The sequence below is a fragment of the Beta vulgaris genome, chromosome 2 (genome assembly GCF_026745355.1).
Source record: "Beta vulgaris subsp. vulgaris cultivar EL10 chromosome 2, EL10.2, whole genome shotgun sequence".
NCBI lineage: Eukaryota > Viridiplantae > Streptophyta > Magnoliopsida > Caryophyllales > Amaranthaceae > Beta > Beta vulgaris.
In genome coordinates, this window is record NC_079203.1 from 36,308,529 (window position 1) to 36,326,808 (window position 18,280).

Genomic DNA, 18,280 nt, shown 5'->3' on the forward strand with positions numbered 1-18,280 from the left:
CTTTTAAAGTAATGCTATTTTCATTTACATAGCAAGTTCAATTGTAGCTAATGGTTGTCATCCTGTGTGACATATTATGGCAACGCTCAGTTCTTGGTCCATTGATTAGACAGGTTGCATCACTTTATTAGGCCACACAAATCTTGTTTTAAAGCGTCCTTGACCAAACAAAATAGTGAACTGAACATTTCTTTTCCTGAGATATATTGGGTTTCTGTTTTTTGTATTGTTCCTTTTTAATAGAAGAAGAAACCAATCTTCTTCAAGAAGAAAATCTATCTATAAGTAAGAATTCTATTAAGTGTCTTACCCCCATCTTGTGAGCTGTGACATTCTTTCAATGAAATATATTTTACATGACACATATATGTTTTTAAGTTGGGGCAATTATAATATACTCCCTCCTATTTGCTACATTTTTCTTAAATGGATGTCTTCTTTTACTTGCTACATTTATTTATTTGGTATCAATGGCCCACCAAAAAGTACCAATATTCCCTTTTATATTTGTCATCTTCTCAAATATTTGTCATTTTCCCATAAAGTTATGATCCCACCACGCCTTTTCTTCTTTCCTAAATACTTGTGCCTACAACAGTATAGCAAGTAATAAAGACGGAGGGAGTACGAAAGAAGGTCAATGTGGTGTCTCCTGTTGTGTCTCATATAGTACATTCACCGAATATTTTAGATATGTGAAGATTCAAAAGATTGGGTGCACATCAACGGTGAATTTTTCTTAATCACAAGTCACAACTCTATTTTTGTGGTCTGTAGTAATTTGTAAAATTAACTTCATCTCGTTGTATCTTTGCTGTTCAATATAATGCTAAAAACGTAAAGACCTGTGAGGCTGCAACATAAATTACTCCTACGTAGAATGTGGTGCTGACGTGATGTATGGATGCATTTCCTCCTATGCTGCTGTAATATAAAAAGACAGGGTACTATTATCACTCTCGAATATATGCTTCGTTCTGTACAAGCATCTATTTTCTACCCTACATTGCTTACATATTTTTCCAATCTTCATGTGTTGTTTGATATATGCTCTTAAAATATGCCTTTCCAGATTCTATGCTTCAAAGGACTCATGGTGAATCTGGGCCTGGTTCTGGATCTAATGTTACTGCTGATAAGAAGAGATCTGATGGTCCTTTTACATTTCCTCGCCAGCAAAGATCTTTGAGAAGGCGGTCATGTATACAAACTTCTGAGGACCTTGCATCATATCAAAGCTAGTTGTAGTAGTCATACTTGGACATGTAATAGGCCTTTCCTGGGACACTGGGAGGCTATTCATAAGATTTGCTTTCCATTTCTATGATTCTTCTGCTTTTTGACCTTTGAGGGTTTACCTTCCAGAGCTGATTTGTCATGCTATTCGAGGGAACAGCCACTTTTCCACCTTTCACAATTTTGATAATCTATAGACAGCTGTTTTTCATATGGTGACCCATCTGTACAAGATTTCCGATGTTAAAGTCTGCTGTTGCTCGAGGATCACATGGATTTTTCCTGTAATCCACTTGGGTTTGCTCTCCTCCATACCAGGTAAGGATGCAATCTTTGTAGTATCATAATTATGAATTTTCCACTAGACGCTTTCATAAAAGCTCAATGCTAATACTTAATGAAGGAAGCTTTCTTTTCAATAGCACCTTTAATGAATATTAATCTAGTTTTATTTCAAGTGTTAAGTTGTGTGATAACAGTTACGCTTTGTCTTGATATAATCTAATACCTCTATTTCACAATACATGCACCATTTCTCATTTGGGTACTATTCATCAAACCAACTTTGACAAATTTTCTCTCACCATTATCTAAGGAAAAACATAGTCAAGTGGGATCTTGTTAAATTCGTCTCAACTAGAGGATTTCAAATATTAACTTTTTGTAGTTTTTATTTATACGTAATTAGAGATATTGATGCCCAAAGAAGCGTGTTGGAGTACGTGTTAAAGGCAAACGGTGCATGTATTGTGAAACGGAGGTAGTATGTACAAGCATGCTTTTTGCAGAAGCATAGAGCTCGTCACCTAGGCTTGCCATGTTGTACATTTGAAAAGGAAAGTATTGTATTTGATGTCAATTATGAAACTATTATACTTCCTTCATTCACAAGTTGGTAAAACACTTGCCTTTTGGTGGTCAAAGTTCACAAGCTTTGAATGTTCTTTTTTTAACTACTTCTTTAATTAGAGTTTTATCATGTGGATCTTGTTCGATTTGTTGTAATGTGTACTTTAAGTTTTGAAATTTTCATATTTTTTGCTAACGTATAAATTAAGATATCAATGGCTAGGTGTGCATCGAAGACCACTAAAAATCAAGTATTATATTTGATTTGTGAATGGAGGTAATAGTTTAGGAAAGTAGTATTATCACACTCGATATCATGTACAAAATTAGTATGTACTTCCTACACTCCAAAATTAATGCAACACTTGTCTTTGGCATGGAGATTTAGGAGAGAGTTGGAAGTAGCCAAGTAGGGTATTGTGTTGATAATTATGTTGAAATCAGGAGAGAGAAAAGATTTTGACTGTGAGTGGGTATATCTTTTTTTTTTTAATAGAAGTGTTGCATTAATTAAAGAACTATTAGAAAAGGCAAGTTTTGTAATAATTTTGGAACGGAGGTAGTATATTTTGAGGAAAGTATCAAACAATTAGATGTCAATTAGGAAATACTTCATAAGAATAATCGTATTTAATCATTCGTCCAAAATAAAGAGACAGCCTTTTGTAATTACTTGCATGTTGCTTTATACTCATCTATATGATGCTTCTGTCTGGGCAATTGTCCTATTTGAAGAACACATGGATCAATCGAGATGTCTGTTGAGCTCACTAGACTTGTATGGTTTTCGTGCAAATTGGATCATTATATCAAATATCAACCTTTGAAAAGTATCCCGAGGGTGCTTCAGGGATGAATTGAATATATTGAATCGGCAGGATAATTGATATATTGAATGAAATTCTGTACTGCTAATAACCCATAATATTCAGATAATATTTGTTGGACATGTTACTCAAGAATTCCATTTAAATTTTTGTTACATGCTGTACATTATCTACTATTAATTATGTTGGGAATGCTCTAATCTCACTAGTGAATCCCGTCACATACACACCAGTGCGAGTTGACTATGAGAATTGATGCAGAAAGTGCTCTCTGCTAGTTAGTTTGACTGTCCATCATTACAAATTTTATCAATTATGTATCAGGTACTGCACAACTGCTGTTGAGCTGAAATAAATTGAGTTAGCTAGATCAGTAGCTTAATTTCTATCGATTCTACTTTTGCTTGTGCATGGGAAGTTGTCAGCGAGTGAGCTCAAAGAAGTTGTCAACTAGTTAGCTTCTTCCATTGGTTCATATTGATGAAAGAAGGTAAGCACGTGAGAAGGGCCAGTAGTGAAAAATTTTAGAATACTGATGTGGGCACCGTGATAGATAACTTCATATTTCTTCTGCCATTATGAAGTCTGAACTTGGCTGTACATATGGTTGCTGAGTCTTTGAGCTGAATTGGTATCTATACAGGTGCTGCTGCAAAGGGAAACATTGTTTTCCCTGAAAGTTATTATGCTTTTGCTTTAGAAATTGCTTGTCTCTTTTGGCTATGGACTCTGAGATGGATCTAACCTTTGGAGGAGTTGCTAAGAAATTGCTATGTTCTTTTGTTATTGAGGGTTAACCATGAACCTGAAGTAAGATGATTCCATTGGCCATTTGATGTTGACTTGGAAGAAAGAAACCAAAGGATTTTGAGGGCTTAGCTTCCACTTGTGAAGATTGAGTTGCAATTTTTGTATAATTGGAGTCAAGTTTTATTCCTTGAGCATCAATTGATTTTTCTAGATTTTTTAGATAAATTGCACCATAATAGCGTGAGGATTTGAGTCTCTTTTTTTTTGGCTTAGCCCTCCTGCACATGGGTGACATCTCTTTTGTGTGTTTCCCATCCAAATCTTCATCACTTGTCAATTTTTTTTTTGGAAAAGGCTTGTTAACAGAACTTCGGTAAATTACATTTAGGTATTCATGTTTTTAAGGAGTCATGTTTTTTGTGACCAAAAGAAAGCCAGACTTTGTAGATCACTAAGGAATTCAGATGGAGAATAAGTCAAATTTGGAACAAAAAGTTCTGTTGATCATCTTCTTATTGAGTCTTCAATTCTTTTTGCTTTCTCCTAGGTTGTACTTTGTCGTGGTTTTTGAATCTCCATTAATGTGGTGCTTCCTTTGTCCTTTTCAAGCCCAGCAGTATCCACTACCTTTTCTCTTAGGCATTTCCTTACATATCCTTGGAACGGACTTGTTTATATTGAGTACAATAATTCACAAAACTGTTCTTTCTCCTGTACTGTTTCATACTAATGTTAGATCATACAGTCTCCACATCACTTCTTGAAGTCGGAAAGTAGCACTTTACAAAGCAAAGTGGATATAGAAGAGAATAAGCATAGGTTCTGTTAAGATGGGTGTAGAAAAGATTGCTTTAATGGTTCTGCTAATCAAAGCAATAATGGAGGTATTAAGAGCTTGTTTCTAAAAAGCTGCCCCTCACTTACTCTCCTTCCCTGTCCTCTACAAAGTTTCCTTCTGATTAGTGGTTATAATTTTAAAAAATATTTTCTTAGTGTGTTCTCCCTGAGTGTTGAGAGAAGTGATTCCTGTTGTGTCTGATGCATCAGTCTTGTGAAGCTGGTTGTCTGTGGGAATGCATCTGATCCTTTCGCTTACCTCCCCGTAGGTGGGTTCCTCGTGAGAGGCATTGAGTTAGGTATACAGTGTATTGTTGGGGAGGTTGGATGTTTGGCTTTAGGGAGTCTCATCTTCATTAGTGGGTAAGCTGGTTGTTAATGCAACGTTTGCCACGTTTTGAATCTGCAGATGCAGAACACTGTATGTAGTTTGCTGGTTACTTCAATGTATTGTATCTTGCCATTTATCTCTATTGACATTTACTAATTGCGTAGAAGTTTCTTTCACCTCATTTTAGCGCTATATTATAATTGCTAATTGTTATAGTTGGTGTTGCTTTTCTAGACTCCCTGTGGAATAGCCATGGGGATCATCCCACCATGGAGACTGAAAGTTACTGACAAAGATGTTTTGTGTAGTGTCATATACTCCCTTTATTTCACAAAGATTTACTCACTTTCTTTTTTGGTATGTTTCACAAAGATTTACTTGCTTTCCTTTTTGGCATGTTTCACAAAGATTTACTCACTCTTATTCTATTTTAGGACATGAGGACAACCACGTCTTATTTCTCTCTGCTTACCCTCCACCTTTTTCATTTCTCTGACCAACTTTTCCCCCCCATCTCCTTGCTTTAGATGAAAACCAAAATGAGTAAATCTAAACAGAGTGAGTATCAGTTCGTAGTTATGATCTGCAGTTCCTCATTCAATTTACTGATCAATGGTATTATTTAATTTGTATAAGAAAGTTGCTACTTGCTCTTAATAAATCTGGAAGAAATCTGTTTTAGCATGTTAAATCTCATGAAACGATTTCTAGTTTAGGCTTAATACATTTTAGGTTAATGTGGCCGTCTTTGTTGTGGAACAAGGAATAGGTTTTACCTGTAACACCCCCCCCCAGACACACACACCATCCGATGCACTTCTTACTTTAATTCTTAATATCATTTATTTGGTGTGGCTGATATTATCTTTGACATGTAGATCTCGGGTCTGAGGAAGCAAACTTGTCAATTTCAAATCTATGGAAAGCTGGAATCAGTTTTGGAAGAGTTTGGCATCTGAACCTTGTTCGGCTGGCATCACCTAAGCAGAAATTTACTTATGATTTCAATCAGAGATGAACGTAAAAAAGAAGGCTCTTCCTGCAGGAATAAGAACTGGAAGCGCTGATGCCAATAGTCCACCAAAGTCTATGATATTGACTGTCGTAATATCTATGATCAAGAAGTGGTAGCTTAAAGCTGCAGCTCGATGGATGATTCATTGGTGGATTTGCTGATATTAGGTTTTTTTCCCCGATTTCTTTTCTTGGGGGCGAAGGTTTTCCATATACTGGTAGCTCCTGGTGACTACTGATTTTGCAACGCTGCTGCTGAGGCTATAAACACCTGAGTTGCATTTCCAGTTCATCAGTAGTATTTTGACGAGGATGCAGTTTAATGCACTTAGTAAATAGTGCTGGACTTCTCGAAGTAGCCATGATCCAACTTCTATAGTGAAAAGGCAGGAATGAAGCAACTGCTTGTGAATAATTTGTTTCTTAGATCACAAAAGAGAGAAATCAAAGAGAAAATCTAAGTGGTTGATTTAGTAGGTAGCTGTGACTTGGTTCTCACAATTGATGGGTTCCTTTACAAAGTTGTCCGTGTTCACGGAAACGCGGAGAAGAATGTGTAAGTTGGTCCTAGAATTGTACTTTTAACTTGTATATATATTAGCTCTTCCATTAATGATTAGAAACTTATTTTTAGTCTGTATCTGAAGGTTTGTACAGATTACTCCCGGTTCATATGGATGATATCTCCTTTTTTTCCTTTTTTTCCTTTTTTTTGGGGGGGGGGGGGGGGGGGGTGGGGGTGAGGTGACAAGTAAGACTCTGAGAATGAGTTTTGAGTAAGAGGTTAAATGGTATTAGATAAAAGTCATGATTAAGGAGCGTAAATGAGACAAGATGGTTCACGATTTACTTGAGATAGACTTGGTCAAAATTCGGTTCGATATGTTAATTTTTGTTGAATTACCATTTTAGCAAAACTACTAGAAACTAGTGAGAAATCCGACAATCAGTAAGTAATATTAAAAGCAAAAAGTTACCAACATATTGTTTACCTTAAGAGGGCTAAGATGCTTTTAGCTATTTGAGATCAACTTGGTTAGGAGTTAGAACTAGATTCAGAAAATGCTTGACTTAATAAAGCTCGATAAAACTCAGTTAAGCTTGACTGGAGGGTGATGGACTTGAGATGTTAACGAGTTGAGTTGAGCTTATCCAAACTCGAATTAGATTTGTATAATTTACACTCCTAGTCATGAAGGATTGAAGGTGATAGTGAAAGACAATAATCAAGGATCCAACTCGAATGTGGAAGATTAAACCATAGATCTCTATATTGATAAAGTGAAATTAAAAATTTATACGCGGTCAATTTAAGTACTTTTTGGGGAAGATGGATTATAAGTAGTAATTTTGTTACCATATCCGGTCCACTTTAATTTATGTTCACAACTCAACTAGTTGAAGAAAAATAATTTATTGAGGTTTTTGAACATCACTGCATAAAGCTAAAATAGAGTTTGTTTATTTAAAGATAAATTTCATGATTGTTACTTTGAAAAAGTGCATAAATTTAAAGTCGTTTATACTTAATAGCATCTAATAGGAATGCCTAGCTTGATCAAGATTGGTATCGATAACAAAAGGTCATTTGTTCTAGCAAGAAGCTAAGGGTGTGAATATCGCAGTCTTAAGCGGAGTCTTGAGCGACAGTCTTGAGCTGAGTCTTGTAAAGACTCATGGATATTGCAGCACCAAATTGTAGGGAGTCTTTAGCTGAGTTTTGAAATTCAAGACTCATCACAAGATTCCAAGTTGCAATGGAAAGTTTTGTTACCCTCTAAAAATGTGCCACATTTTTTTGTTTGAACTGCATTTCACTATTTTCAACGGTAAGTTTTGTTGTGTCTTCTATATATCTTGTTTTTAGTTTTTTTTTATACTCTGTCAGATCTATCATCTCTAATTCTCTATAATCATTTTCCCTCTCCAAAAAATTTATCCATCTATTTTATTTATAATGGATCCAAATTAAAATTTTGATCTGAATTCTCTTATGAGTTTCTTGCAAAATAATCCTCAATTTTATTCTACTTTAGGTCAGCACAACCAACACCAAAATTTCCAAAAATCAGATATGACTTTTCCTAGTCCAAATAATATAGGAAATACAACTCAATGAAATTTTACCCAATTTCTCCAAACTCCGAATTATCAATTTGATCCCACAAGTGATAATATGGATTAACCTCTATTTACACCCATTAGTATTGGATCTAATTTCGACAACCAACCTGTAGATAATGGCGGGCATTGAAGAGGTTTAAAATGTTGATGTCACTACAACCACTCGAGAACTTACTCGTACTACAACACGTCAGAAAAGTCAAACAAAAGAGAAAAAGGTGTTAGCTTGGATAATAGAAGATGAAAGATTTCTTGGTGTCGCATGTATTAATACTACTGAAGATGAAGATAATGGCAATGCACAAAGAGCACATGTGGTACTTGGGGAAAATTTGTGCTTTCTTTAATGATAATAGACAAGAAGGTCAAGCTAAAAGAGAGGTAAACCCCTGCAAACAACATTGGTGGTCAATTAATGCGTGTTTGGAAAGTTTGCAGGTTGTTATGCCAAATATGAACACAGGAGTGGGTTCAATAAGCTCTCAAAGGCACGTACACTCTACCAAAGTTTCTACCAGTCAAAGTTCAAGCCATACGATCATGTGTGGAGTATTGTGTGTGATGAAGATAAGTTTTAAGTCTGAACAAAAAAACAAGCGTAAGAAACACAACGACAGTGAGTCATCGAAGAGGAGCAAAGAAGTGAAGGGGTGTTGGGGGTTCCATTGAAGTTGATGAACCCAAACCAATGGTTCAACAAGCTGTAAAGAAACTATTAGATTCTCAAAGGAAGGAAAAAAGCATTTAAAGTTATCATAATGAACCTATATCAGTTGCAAGGAGTATTGAAGACACACGCGAAGAATCAGCAAGTCGTATCGCAGATTTAAAAGAGCAAGAGCTTGTGCTGATGTCACCAATATGACTTCCTTGCAAAGGAAAATTCATGAAAAAAATTGCAAGCACTTGCTGACAAATATGGATGGACTTTGATAATTAGGTTGATTTTAGCTAGCAGAAATATTTGAATGTTCTCATTAACGTTCGTTTATGTTATACTAGCTTTTTATGCACGCGATGCGTGCGATGACACTTTGAGTTTCAATTATATTTTTCTCCTTTTCTAAATGTTAACACTTTGAGTTTCAATTATATTTAAAAAGAAATTTTAAATTTTTCATACACAATCTGATTTTGCATGAGATGGTCATTTTTATTTTTCTCCTTTTCTAAATTTTAACACTTTGAGTTTGAATTATATTTGAAATGAAATTTTAAGTTTTTCATACACAATCTACTTTCACATGAAAATGGTAATTTTTAATTTTTCTCCTTTTAAAAATTTTAACATTTTGAGTTTCAATTATATTTGAAATGAAATTTTAAGGTTTTATCATACACATTTTGATTTCGCAAATTAATGTAATTTTATTTTTCTGAAAATGAATTTTCGGAAAACTTGTTCGCAAAAAGGAGGTCTAATGCTTCAGTTTCTGATTTCCTTTCTCTATTTCTATTTTTTTACTTCCTTTTTTTTCACTCCTTTTGGCTTTTGCTGTACTCTTCGGGTTTTTTTTGTTTTCTTTTTCCTTTGTATTTTCTCCCACTTTTTACTTCTTTTATTTTTACTTTTTCTTTTTCTTTCATTTCCTTTTATTCATACTTTATACTTATTGCAAAAATATTCTTAATCATCGTTTTTGAGAGGAAGCAATTTTTAGAGCCAAGTTATTATTCACCTCTCTTAATTGAGAATAGTATTTACGGTCCGAAGAGTACATACCCCTTTTAACTAAACATGGATATTTTGCAAAAGTTTGGGCAAAAATTTTATATTGGAATTTTACTAAAAAAGAACTGAAATTGTTACTTTATATGAAAATGAATCAAATTTCATACACATCTTGTTTTCTGATTTTATATGAAAATGAATCAAATTATATAAAAGTCCTTCTCAACTAATTGCTATTATCAATTTTTTCAACTACATAACAATCGACTAATGTGAAATAACTTTGAAGATTAAAAGAATTATGTACCTGTTTGAAAGTTCGAAAATTGCCGGGACGAATGTGTGAATATGTAATTGTGAATGGTTTTTGAGAACAATGATTTGTAAGTGAATTTTGTGAATGTTTTGTATGTATTGACGTTCTATTATATTAGTTTTAGTTTGTAAGTTAATTTTAAGTTTTTTGTAAAGTTTCTGATCATGTGAGTGATTTGCGTGATTTCTTCAACGTGATTTACTCAATTCTTTGAGTGATATGTAAAGTTTCCTGATATAAGTGATTTGTGAGTGATGTTGAAATTTAATTTTCGATGGCTTTGTTTGAACCCCATTTCGGTATTGATATTGTTTTTGTTATTTAGTAAGGGAAGGGGGCAAAATAGTCCGTTCAAAAGAGGACACCATAGGTCCCCCCTTCCCTTATGTAATAGAGATTAGTTTGTTCTAACTATGTTTCAGTTAAGTGATTTTATGTCAACTATTTTTAAGTTAAGTGTTTTTTATTTCAACTATGTTTAAATTAAGTGTTTTTATGTTATGATGAACTTCATTTACATTTAATATTAATGGTTATTCGTAGTTTTGTCTATTATTGATTTAGTTTGTTTACATTAGTAATTATTAGTAACGCTAGTAACAATAATAAAATGTTAAATAATAATACAAATAATTATGGTAAATTGATTGCATATGCAATGGGTTGTCAATTCCATGTCCATATTAGTGCATCACTTCTTACTTTAAATTGATTGTTGCATAGCTCTAGTCTACTCACCTCTTTCTTTTTAATAACTTTGTTAGCTATTATTACACTATATGCTAAATTAGCGATTGTCTTCAGTTAATTATTGTACCAAAGATAAGTGCATTGTTGAACTAGTCATTGAATTATGTGAATATTGTGCAATAATGAATCATGTTTCACCAGCTCTATATATTTATCACACTGAAGAGCTTGAATTCTCATATCAAAAAACCTACAAAGTCTCTCACACTTAAGAAAAACGAGAATGTCAAATTCCAACCCGCCTACCACATTTGATGATTAGTATAATTCATACATGACACTTCCATGGATGCAGTAGATAATATCCTAAATGATATTATTCAAGATATATCACCTTCCAATAATAGAAAAGTTAGAAAGATGTGATGTTACACGGAAAGAAAACGTGAAGAAGGGCACGATACTCAGGTCATATACCAAAAGTTCATCATTTCATTACTCAAAAGAGTACCATGCACTTTTCATTCATTACATAAGAGTTATTTTAGTTACCATAATTAAGAAATAGTAGCATCACAAAGCAAATTAAGTTAACATTAGTGTTAATAAGTCTACTACGGGTTTACTTAGCTTCCTAGTGGTTACGGCTAACAAGGGTTGAAGGTTTCACTCTTCATACTCGGACGGGTCCTCTTCCTCATCTTCGTTTACATTTTTCACCATGGTTTTAAACGGGTGGGGCAGAGCTACTTTCTATTTCTTTATTATCACTATAGTTGGGTTCCTCATCATCAGTGGGTAAGTAGTCATTAAGCCACTTGGCTCTAATATCGAGCATTCTTTGCTCCAGGTTACTCAACGTGAGATACCACTTTCCTTTCAATGTGTATCATTCATAGTTTGACCTTCCATTTTTCAGAATAGCAGAGTATTCGTTCTTGATTTCGGCATAAGAGCCATCGTTGGGGAGAGTGTGAACCAAAACATCGGCATGTTTAGGTGGTGTGAGGTAATCTGAATACTCGTGACCTTCATTGAGGTGGTAATAGTTCATTGTTAATCACAACCTGTAGATGTAAGCTGAAATAGACTATCCTACCCTCATCCTTAGAAGGTAAGGTCCTTGACAAGGGGTTCTAGTGCATTTTCTGACGGTCAAATATGTCTTGGCCATCTAATAAGATATCATAAAAAATTAATAAGTACCTTTAACGAGTGTTGTGTTTTAAAATATACCGCAAGTGCACGGTGTCTGTTTGGCAGAAACTGGCAAATACGGGTCGATCCACAGGGAGAGGAGTTCTACAGATTTATGTTCAATTATCTAACTACTTCCAGAGAGAAAAACAATTGAGGAATTAATAACTAAGCTAGAGTAAACTAGAACGCAGAAAAATGGGAATTTATCAAATAATTAAAAACCTAGGGCAATCGATCGGTCCACCATGCTTATACCAGTTTAATCAATATAATATAGTTCAACAACACTTGGATTGAGGTTCAAATAAATGAAGTATTTCGTTAATCCTTGGTCAGGCATTAACAACTCCTAGATTAACATATGCCAGTACGGTCGCTCAACATAATCAAATCTACCTATTGTAATAAGCCTCTAATGAATATGATCTTTCGATTCTAATTCTTATTAGCTAAACATAACTCATGATATTGCGCAATTACATGAATTAAACAAGTATAACAAATCAATATGAATTATTCTAATTCAATCCAATTATTGAAGAACATCAAACTACAATAAAAAAGGTATAAACATGGCTTCCCTCTCTAAACCCTAGAAATAGACTACTCACTTATGATGATATTAAACGCAATAAACATAATCAAAGTAAAAGAATTCATAAAATTAAACTAAGTATAGAAGAATACCAAATGATTGAAGAACGATGAAAAAGCAAATCGACGATCTATATAATCTTCCACTATAAAAGTTCAACAAAACTAGAGAGAGAAAAACTAAGTATTTTGCTCTAATAACGTAGAAAATAAAGTAGTCTCCACGAAAAAACTAAAAACCTATTTATACTAATTACAAAATCGGCTAAAAAAACCCGAAAAAACGCGTCCCGAGGAACAGCCCGGTCGGGCGACGGTGATCAACAACTTACGACGAAAGAGAAATTCCGCCCGGTCGGGCGCGTAAGCATAATTCTTCGTTTGGTCGCCCGGTTGGCCGGGCGAAATGAAGGGTGAAAAATCCCAAGTATTTTAGTTCGCCCGGTCGACCGGGCGAGTCCACCCGGTCGGGCGCGTAAGCGTTCCTTCCGTTGTTTTGTTTAGCTGCTAAGTGTGGGAGTTCGCCCGGTCGGGCCACACCGCCCGGTCGACCGGGCGAATGTGTTTTCTTGCCTTTTCTTCGTGAAATCCGACCGAATCACTTGTGCAATCTTCCAGCCACTCCTTGGATCTTGTGTGATTGTGGAACTTTCGTGTCGTGACTTAGATAAAAGCAAGAAGTGCCTAATTTGCATCAAAACCTGTAAAACACGACAAGAACTCCAAACACATCAAATTCACAAGAAAAGAGCTCAAAAGAGCCCAAGTCGACTATCAAAACTAAGGGGATTAGAGTAAATAATCGATGAATAATGAACACATCAACGAGTACTTTCATACATGCACACATAGCCCATGTTTGGTTGGTGAAAAAATAGGCCCAGAAACGGATTGGGTTAAATGAATCCATTTCAAATTGTTTGGTTGGGCCGGAATGGAAACCCAATCCGTTTCTTTTGTTAACCCATTCCCCTCATTTGTTACCAGTCATTTATTTGGAGTAACAAAAGAGGAAACAAAACCCTAATCTAAAAAATTCAAAGCAGACCTTCTCTCTCATCTCTCCACGCTCGCAGCTCCAAATTTTCGCTCTCTCTCACTATCTCTCGCGTCAATTGGGTAAGTTATATCTACAATCTTCGATTTTTATTGATGTTGAAACATTAGAATCGTTCATTTTGATGAAATTTGAGCTAGTTTTTTTTTAATTATTTGTTAAATTTTGTTTTACATTTTTATTCTGAATATTATGTTAATTTTCATGTCAAATTACTGAATAATCTTACATAATAACAAATAATCTTACATAATAATTGTGTTATTTGTTTGTTGTTTATAATTTACTGAATATTATGGTGAAGCTCCTAGATCGTACTTAGATGGTTTGAAAGGATTTTGGTGTCAAAAATTAGCGTATCTTGAAAACTACACCAGATTTACAATGATATTTGGGTTCTGAAATTTGTAGCAGCAATGTTATTGATTTACTGAATAATTTGTATATATAAATGTAGGAGTATTGGTTTGTTAATTACAGTATCTGTTGCATAGATTGTTTAGTTTAGGAAAATGAATGTACCCATTATTAAAACAGTTGCAAGGAACGTTTCTGGATAGTAAATTTTTGGTGGGAGATTTCTATAATTGTGTTCTGTAACTTTATGATATCAATAGTAGTATTTGATTTGGCGTGTTTTGTATAACTTTGTGCAGGTATAAACATTAGTTTTTATTGTTTTACCTATATCCAAGATTGAGCAAACATGTGTGACTTGATAAAATCTATAGGAAGGTCAAGAAGGCTAAAACAACTTCAATTAGTATTTATTATGGTCATTGTGATTTTGAAGATGTATTGGGTTTGGTATATGATGAATGTTACGACAATTAGGTGCACTCAATTGAAGGAAAAAAAAAAGAACCGAAAAATACTACGTTTGAAAATTTTGAATATGCTAGTAAGAGAGAGTGATGTAAAGTGTAAAAACGAACTTCGTGTCAATAGACATACCTTCAATGTCATATGTGAGATGCTTAGAGATATCGGAGGCTTAAGTGGGACTAGAAATATGTCACTTCAAGAGATAGTCGCTATTTTTGTACACTTTAGCTCACCATAAAAAGAATAGGTCAATTGGACATTACTTTCTTCGAAGTGGGGAAAGTGTGAGTCGACAATTTAACCTTTGTTTGAGGGCCGTCCTCAAGTTGCATGAACACTTGCTTCACAAGCCCACTCCAATACTGAAAGATTGTGAAGATAAAAATTGGAAACCATTCAAGGTATTAGTCCCTCATATATGTCCAATTTCCTAGCTAATTTTTATTATTTGCATGTGCAAATTAGTTATGTGGTTTTCTTATGTCTTGTAGAATTGTCTAGGAGCATTAGATGGCACCTACGTTAATGTAAGGGTGTCTTCACAAGAAAAGGGGAAGTATCGGACAAGAAAAAATACTGTTGCTATGAACGTATTGGGTGTATGCTCTCCCAATATGGAATTTATCTATGTTCTTCCGGGTTGGGAAGGATCCGCTCATGATGTTCGTGTCCTTCGTAATGCCCTCTCTAGGCCAAATGGCTTTAGGGTACCTCGAGGTAAAAGTTAGTGATTTGTCTTTAATAGTAGGCATATTTTAGGTAGTAAGATAAGCTAGTAATTCTCTTTTTTGACAAACATGAAGGTAACTATTATCTAGTTGATGCGGGGTATACAAATTGTGAGGGATTTCTCGCACCTTATAGAGGGCAAAGATACCACCTCAAAGAATGGGGTGATAGACAACCTGAAAGTGCGGAGGAATACTTTAATATGAAGCACGCGAAGGCAAGGAATGTTATAGAAAGGACTTTTGGATTACTCAAGGGAAGATGGTCTATACTTAGAAGCCCTTCTTTCTTTCCCATCCGGACTCAAGGTCGTATTGTTATGGCTTGTTGTCTAATACATAACTTAATTAGGAGAGTTATGCCTTCAGACGATATAGAGGAAGTAGAGAGTGAAAGTGATGATGAGTCCGATGATTCTGATGATGAAATTGAGTTTATTACGAATATTGCAACTTCTGATCGTTGGACTACATTTAGAAATACACTAGCGCAAGATATGTTTAATGCATGGAGGGCACGAGGTCGGCATGCTCATTAGCAAGTAAATGTAAGCATTTTTAGTTCATTTCATTTTATTTTCTTCTAGTAACATAGGTTTGTCATTTTATAATAAATGATCAGTGTGTATTTGACTGTAGATTCAAAATGCAATACAAGTTCATGGAAATTTTGTTATACTTTCACATGCTTGAATTTCATTTCATTTCTCATGAAGCTGTTATCTAAGCACACAGAAAAATATTCTGTTTTTATATATCCCTCCACTGTTTTTATATATCCCTCCACTGTTTTTAGTATGGTTGCTTACATTCTGTTTATAAATATATTCTTTACTATATACTAATGGTTTCATAAATAGGATGGTTTCTGACACAATCAGTCAAGCTAGTGAAGAGGGCAGCAGTAGAGGGAGAGGTAAAAATAAAAGGTTTTGGACCGTACAGGAAGATAATGTGCTCATAAAATCATTGCATGAGCTGGCTAGTGATCCTAGGTGGAAAGGTGAAAGTGGATTCAAAAGTGGGTATATGAATAAGTTAGAGGAGATGATAAAACGTGAGCTTCCCGATTGTGGTTTAAGAGCCGATCCACACATCGAGTCAAGAATAAAGCATTGGTCGGAGAAATACTCTGCCTTAGCAGAGATGTTGTCTCTTTCGGGATTTGGGTGGGATGATGAGAAGAAGATGTTGCAAGTGGAAAAGAAAGTGTTCGATGAATGGGCAAAGGTAAGTGAACTATAACTTAAGCTATCTTGTGAAATTTTTTACAAAATGTGTTGTTATTATGTGTACTACTTGTTGTATATATGTGCTACCGCATGTTTGATGTGTGAAATAATAAATTTACTGCTGCTGTTTTGGGGGGAGGTGAGGGGAATGCTGGTTTACTGCTGGTGGTTGAAGCAGACATTGACTGCAAAGCTTCTGAAAAAACCAAGTCTGACTGTATTGCTATGGTGTATTTGTGTTTAATGTTCTTTACTGGAAAGATAATTTTGGGCATCATATTTTCCTCTAGCATCTTAATACCAGTTGGATTTGGGCTAAATTACTAGCTTTGTTTAGTAGTATTATGTATTTTCTTCTCTGTCCATATCTAAAGAACAATTCTTTTCTTTAAAAAAATTATAGACTTGTTTTGTTGCCCTCAAATTGGTTTTATTTTACCTGTATAAGTCTAACAGAACCAATAGATCTGTTTACTTACTTTTGTTGGATAACTCCTTGTCAAAGTTAGTTAATTGGCTTTGTTTAGTAGTATTATGTATGATACATGCATTTTCAGCTGCATCACAGTAGCAATAATGTTCTGATTCAAGCTTGATTGCATGTAAAATCATTATATAACAAGTAGCAAAGTATTAAAAAATCTGCTAGCAGGTATGAGACTCTTGTAGTGTTGGTGTTTGCTGGGAACCTATGTTATTTGGAACCAATCTGATTCAAGCTTCTTTAACTCAACCTAGAGAATTAAGATACATCTATGCAACAGGTTTGCCCCAGAAAACGTGGAACAATATTAGAAATTAAACAGCTGGATCTAACATTTTGATCTGCATCTATCTAATCCTAGTGCTTTCAGTCTGGTAACCTAGCCAAGAAGGAATTTTATTCTTCTTTGTTTATGTTGTGTGTTGTTTTCCTCGCTTTGCTTCTTTCTGCATCTATCAAATGCAACACTGTAAATGCCCTCTCTGTATGCAGACTCATAAAAGAGCGAAGGAAATGTATGGAGTACCTTTCCCTCACTATGACATACTTGCTGAAATCTATGCTAAAGACAAAGCAACAGGAGATATGAGCGAGTCTTTTTATGGAGCAGTCAAGAACATGAATTCTGAGATTGAAAAGGAGCCATTAACTCTGGAGAGTGATGAGGAGGATGATGCCATTTCTACAACTCAAAGTCGGAAGCGGCCATTGAAGAAAGAGGTTGATCTTTCAACTCCCTTGAAGAAACCAAAGAAATTGAAGGACTTTAAGGATAAGGAACAGAAGAAATTATATGAAGGTGATCAACTAGTTGCTTCCCTTCATAGTGTCTCAACAAATTTCAGCACCATTTTCGAGAACATCAGTGCTAATCTTGCAACCATGGCTAGTACGTGGTCAAAAGCTGAAGAAAGGGAACAACAATTGGATGAAAAAGTTAACAAGATATTGGAGGAGGTTATGAAGTTAGAAGGTATCTCTCCATCTGAAGCCTTGGAAGCAGCAACAATTCTGATGGCACATGAACATAAGCTCAGAATTTTTTATCAAGCTCCTGTGAATCTTAAGAAGCAATACATTCTTGATCTCCTTAGGAAAAAATAGAGCTAAAACTTTTATATCAACTTTATGATGTATTTTCTTTTTATAACTTTAGACAATCTAATTTTTATGTTCTACAATTAATCATGACAGATTCTAAGTTTCCAGAATCGGATTTGGTTCAAGGGTTTTATCTCTATGTCTAGCTTAAATGCAGAAAAATAGTAGAAAAATAGTTGTGGAGTAATATTATGTTTTATCATGGTTGATTTTTTAGTTTTACTATTATCCTTGTTATATTACATAATTACAGTGAACCAAACAAGGGAATGGAATGGGTTAAGTTGAATCCATTCCCCTACTTTAATGGATTCCTTTCCATTTCCTTTCCTTTACTCCAACCAAACATGGGCATAATTCATTCGTACCCATATAGTAAACCCTAAAGTCATATCCTAATTCATTACTCCTAA

The 18,280-nt window shown here is 34.7% G+C and overlaps 3 protein-coding genes across 7 annotated transcripts in view; all 3 read left to right on the plus strand.

Annotated features, from left to right (window-relative positions):
• The window catches only part of LOC104886826 (E3 SUMO-protein ligase SIZ1), a 28,810-nt gene extending 22,326 nt beyond the window's left edge, over positions 1–6,484 (plus strand). For 3 of the 5 annotated variants that reach the window (XM_010671350.4, XM_048638971.2, XM_048638973.2), the window contains 2 exons: positions 1,073–1,554; positions 5,709–6,484. In XM_010671350.4, coding sequence (XP_010669652.1) covers positions 1,073–1,242 — 170 coding nt within the window. In that variant the 3' untranslated portion in view covers positions 1,243–1,554; positions 5,709–6,484. Of the gene's footprint in view, positions 1–598; positions 945–1,072; positions 1,555–3,236; positions 3,403–5,708 lie in introns of those variants that run through there. The other 2 variants (XM_019247866.3, XM_057392597.1) reach the window with 2 other exon arrangements.
• A 1,775-nt stretch (positions 6,485–8,259) lies between these two features.
• On the plus strand, positions 8,260–15,589 carry LOC125494841 (protein ALP1-like). The gene is made up of 4 exons (XM_057392971.1): positions 8,260–8,349; positions 11,566–11,655; positions 14,814–15,039; positions 15,126–15,589. Exons 1-4 carry the CDS (start codon positions 8,260–8,262, stop codon positions 15,587–15,589), a joined length of 870 nt encoding a protein of 289 aa, XP_057248954.1.
• A 322-nt stretch (positions 15,590–15,911) lies between these two features.
• LOC125495195 (uncharacterized) lies at positions 15,912–18,013 on the plus strand. The gene is made up of 2 exons (XM_048639870.2): positions 15,912–16,280; positions 17,259–18,013. Exons 1-2 carry the CDS (start codon positions 15,912–15,914, stop codon positions 17,868–17,870), a joined length of 981 nt encoding a protein of 326 aa, XP_048495827.2. The 3' UTR covers positions 17,871–18,013.
• Positions 18,014–18,280: the final 267 nt, after the last annotated feature.

Excerpts from the sequence above, each read along its gene's own strand:
- LOC125494841 (XM_057392971.1), top strand. The coding sequence starts at position 8,260 with ATGGCAATGCACAAAGAGCACATGTGGTACTTGGGGAAAATTTGTGCT. Across the intron at positions 11,656-14,813 it reads GCATGTTTAGGTGGTGTGAG|AATTGTCTAGGAGCATTAGA; the intron begins GTAATCTGAATA and ends TATGTCTTGTAG. Across the intron at positions 15,040-15,125 it reads TGGCTTTAGGGTACCTCGAG|GTAACTATTATCTAGTTGAT; the intron begins GTAAAAGTTAGT and ends ACAAACATGAAG.
- LOC125495195 (XM_048639870.2), top strand. The coding sequence starts at position 15,912 with ATGGTTTCTGACACAATCAGTCAAGCTAGTGAAGAGGGCAGCAGTAGA. Across the intron at positions 16,281-17,258 it reads TGTTCGATGAATGGGCAAAG|ACTCATAAAAGAGCGAAGGA; the intron begins GTAAGTGAACTA and ends CTCTGTATGCAG.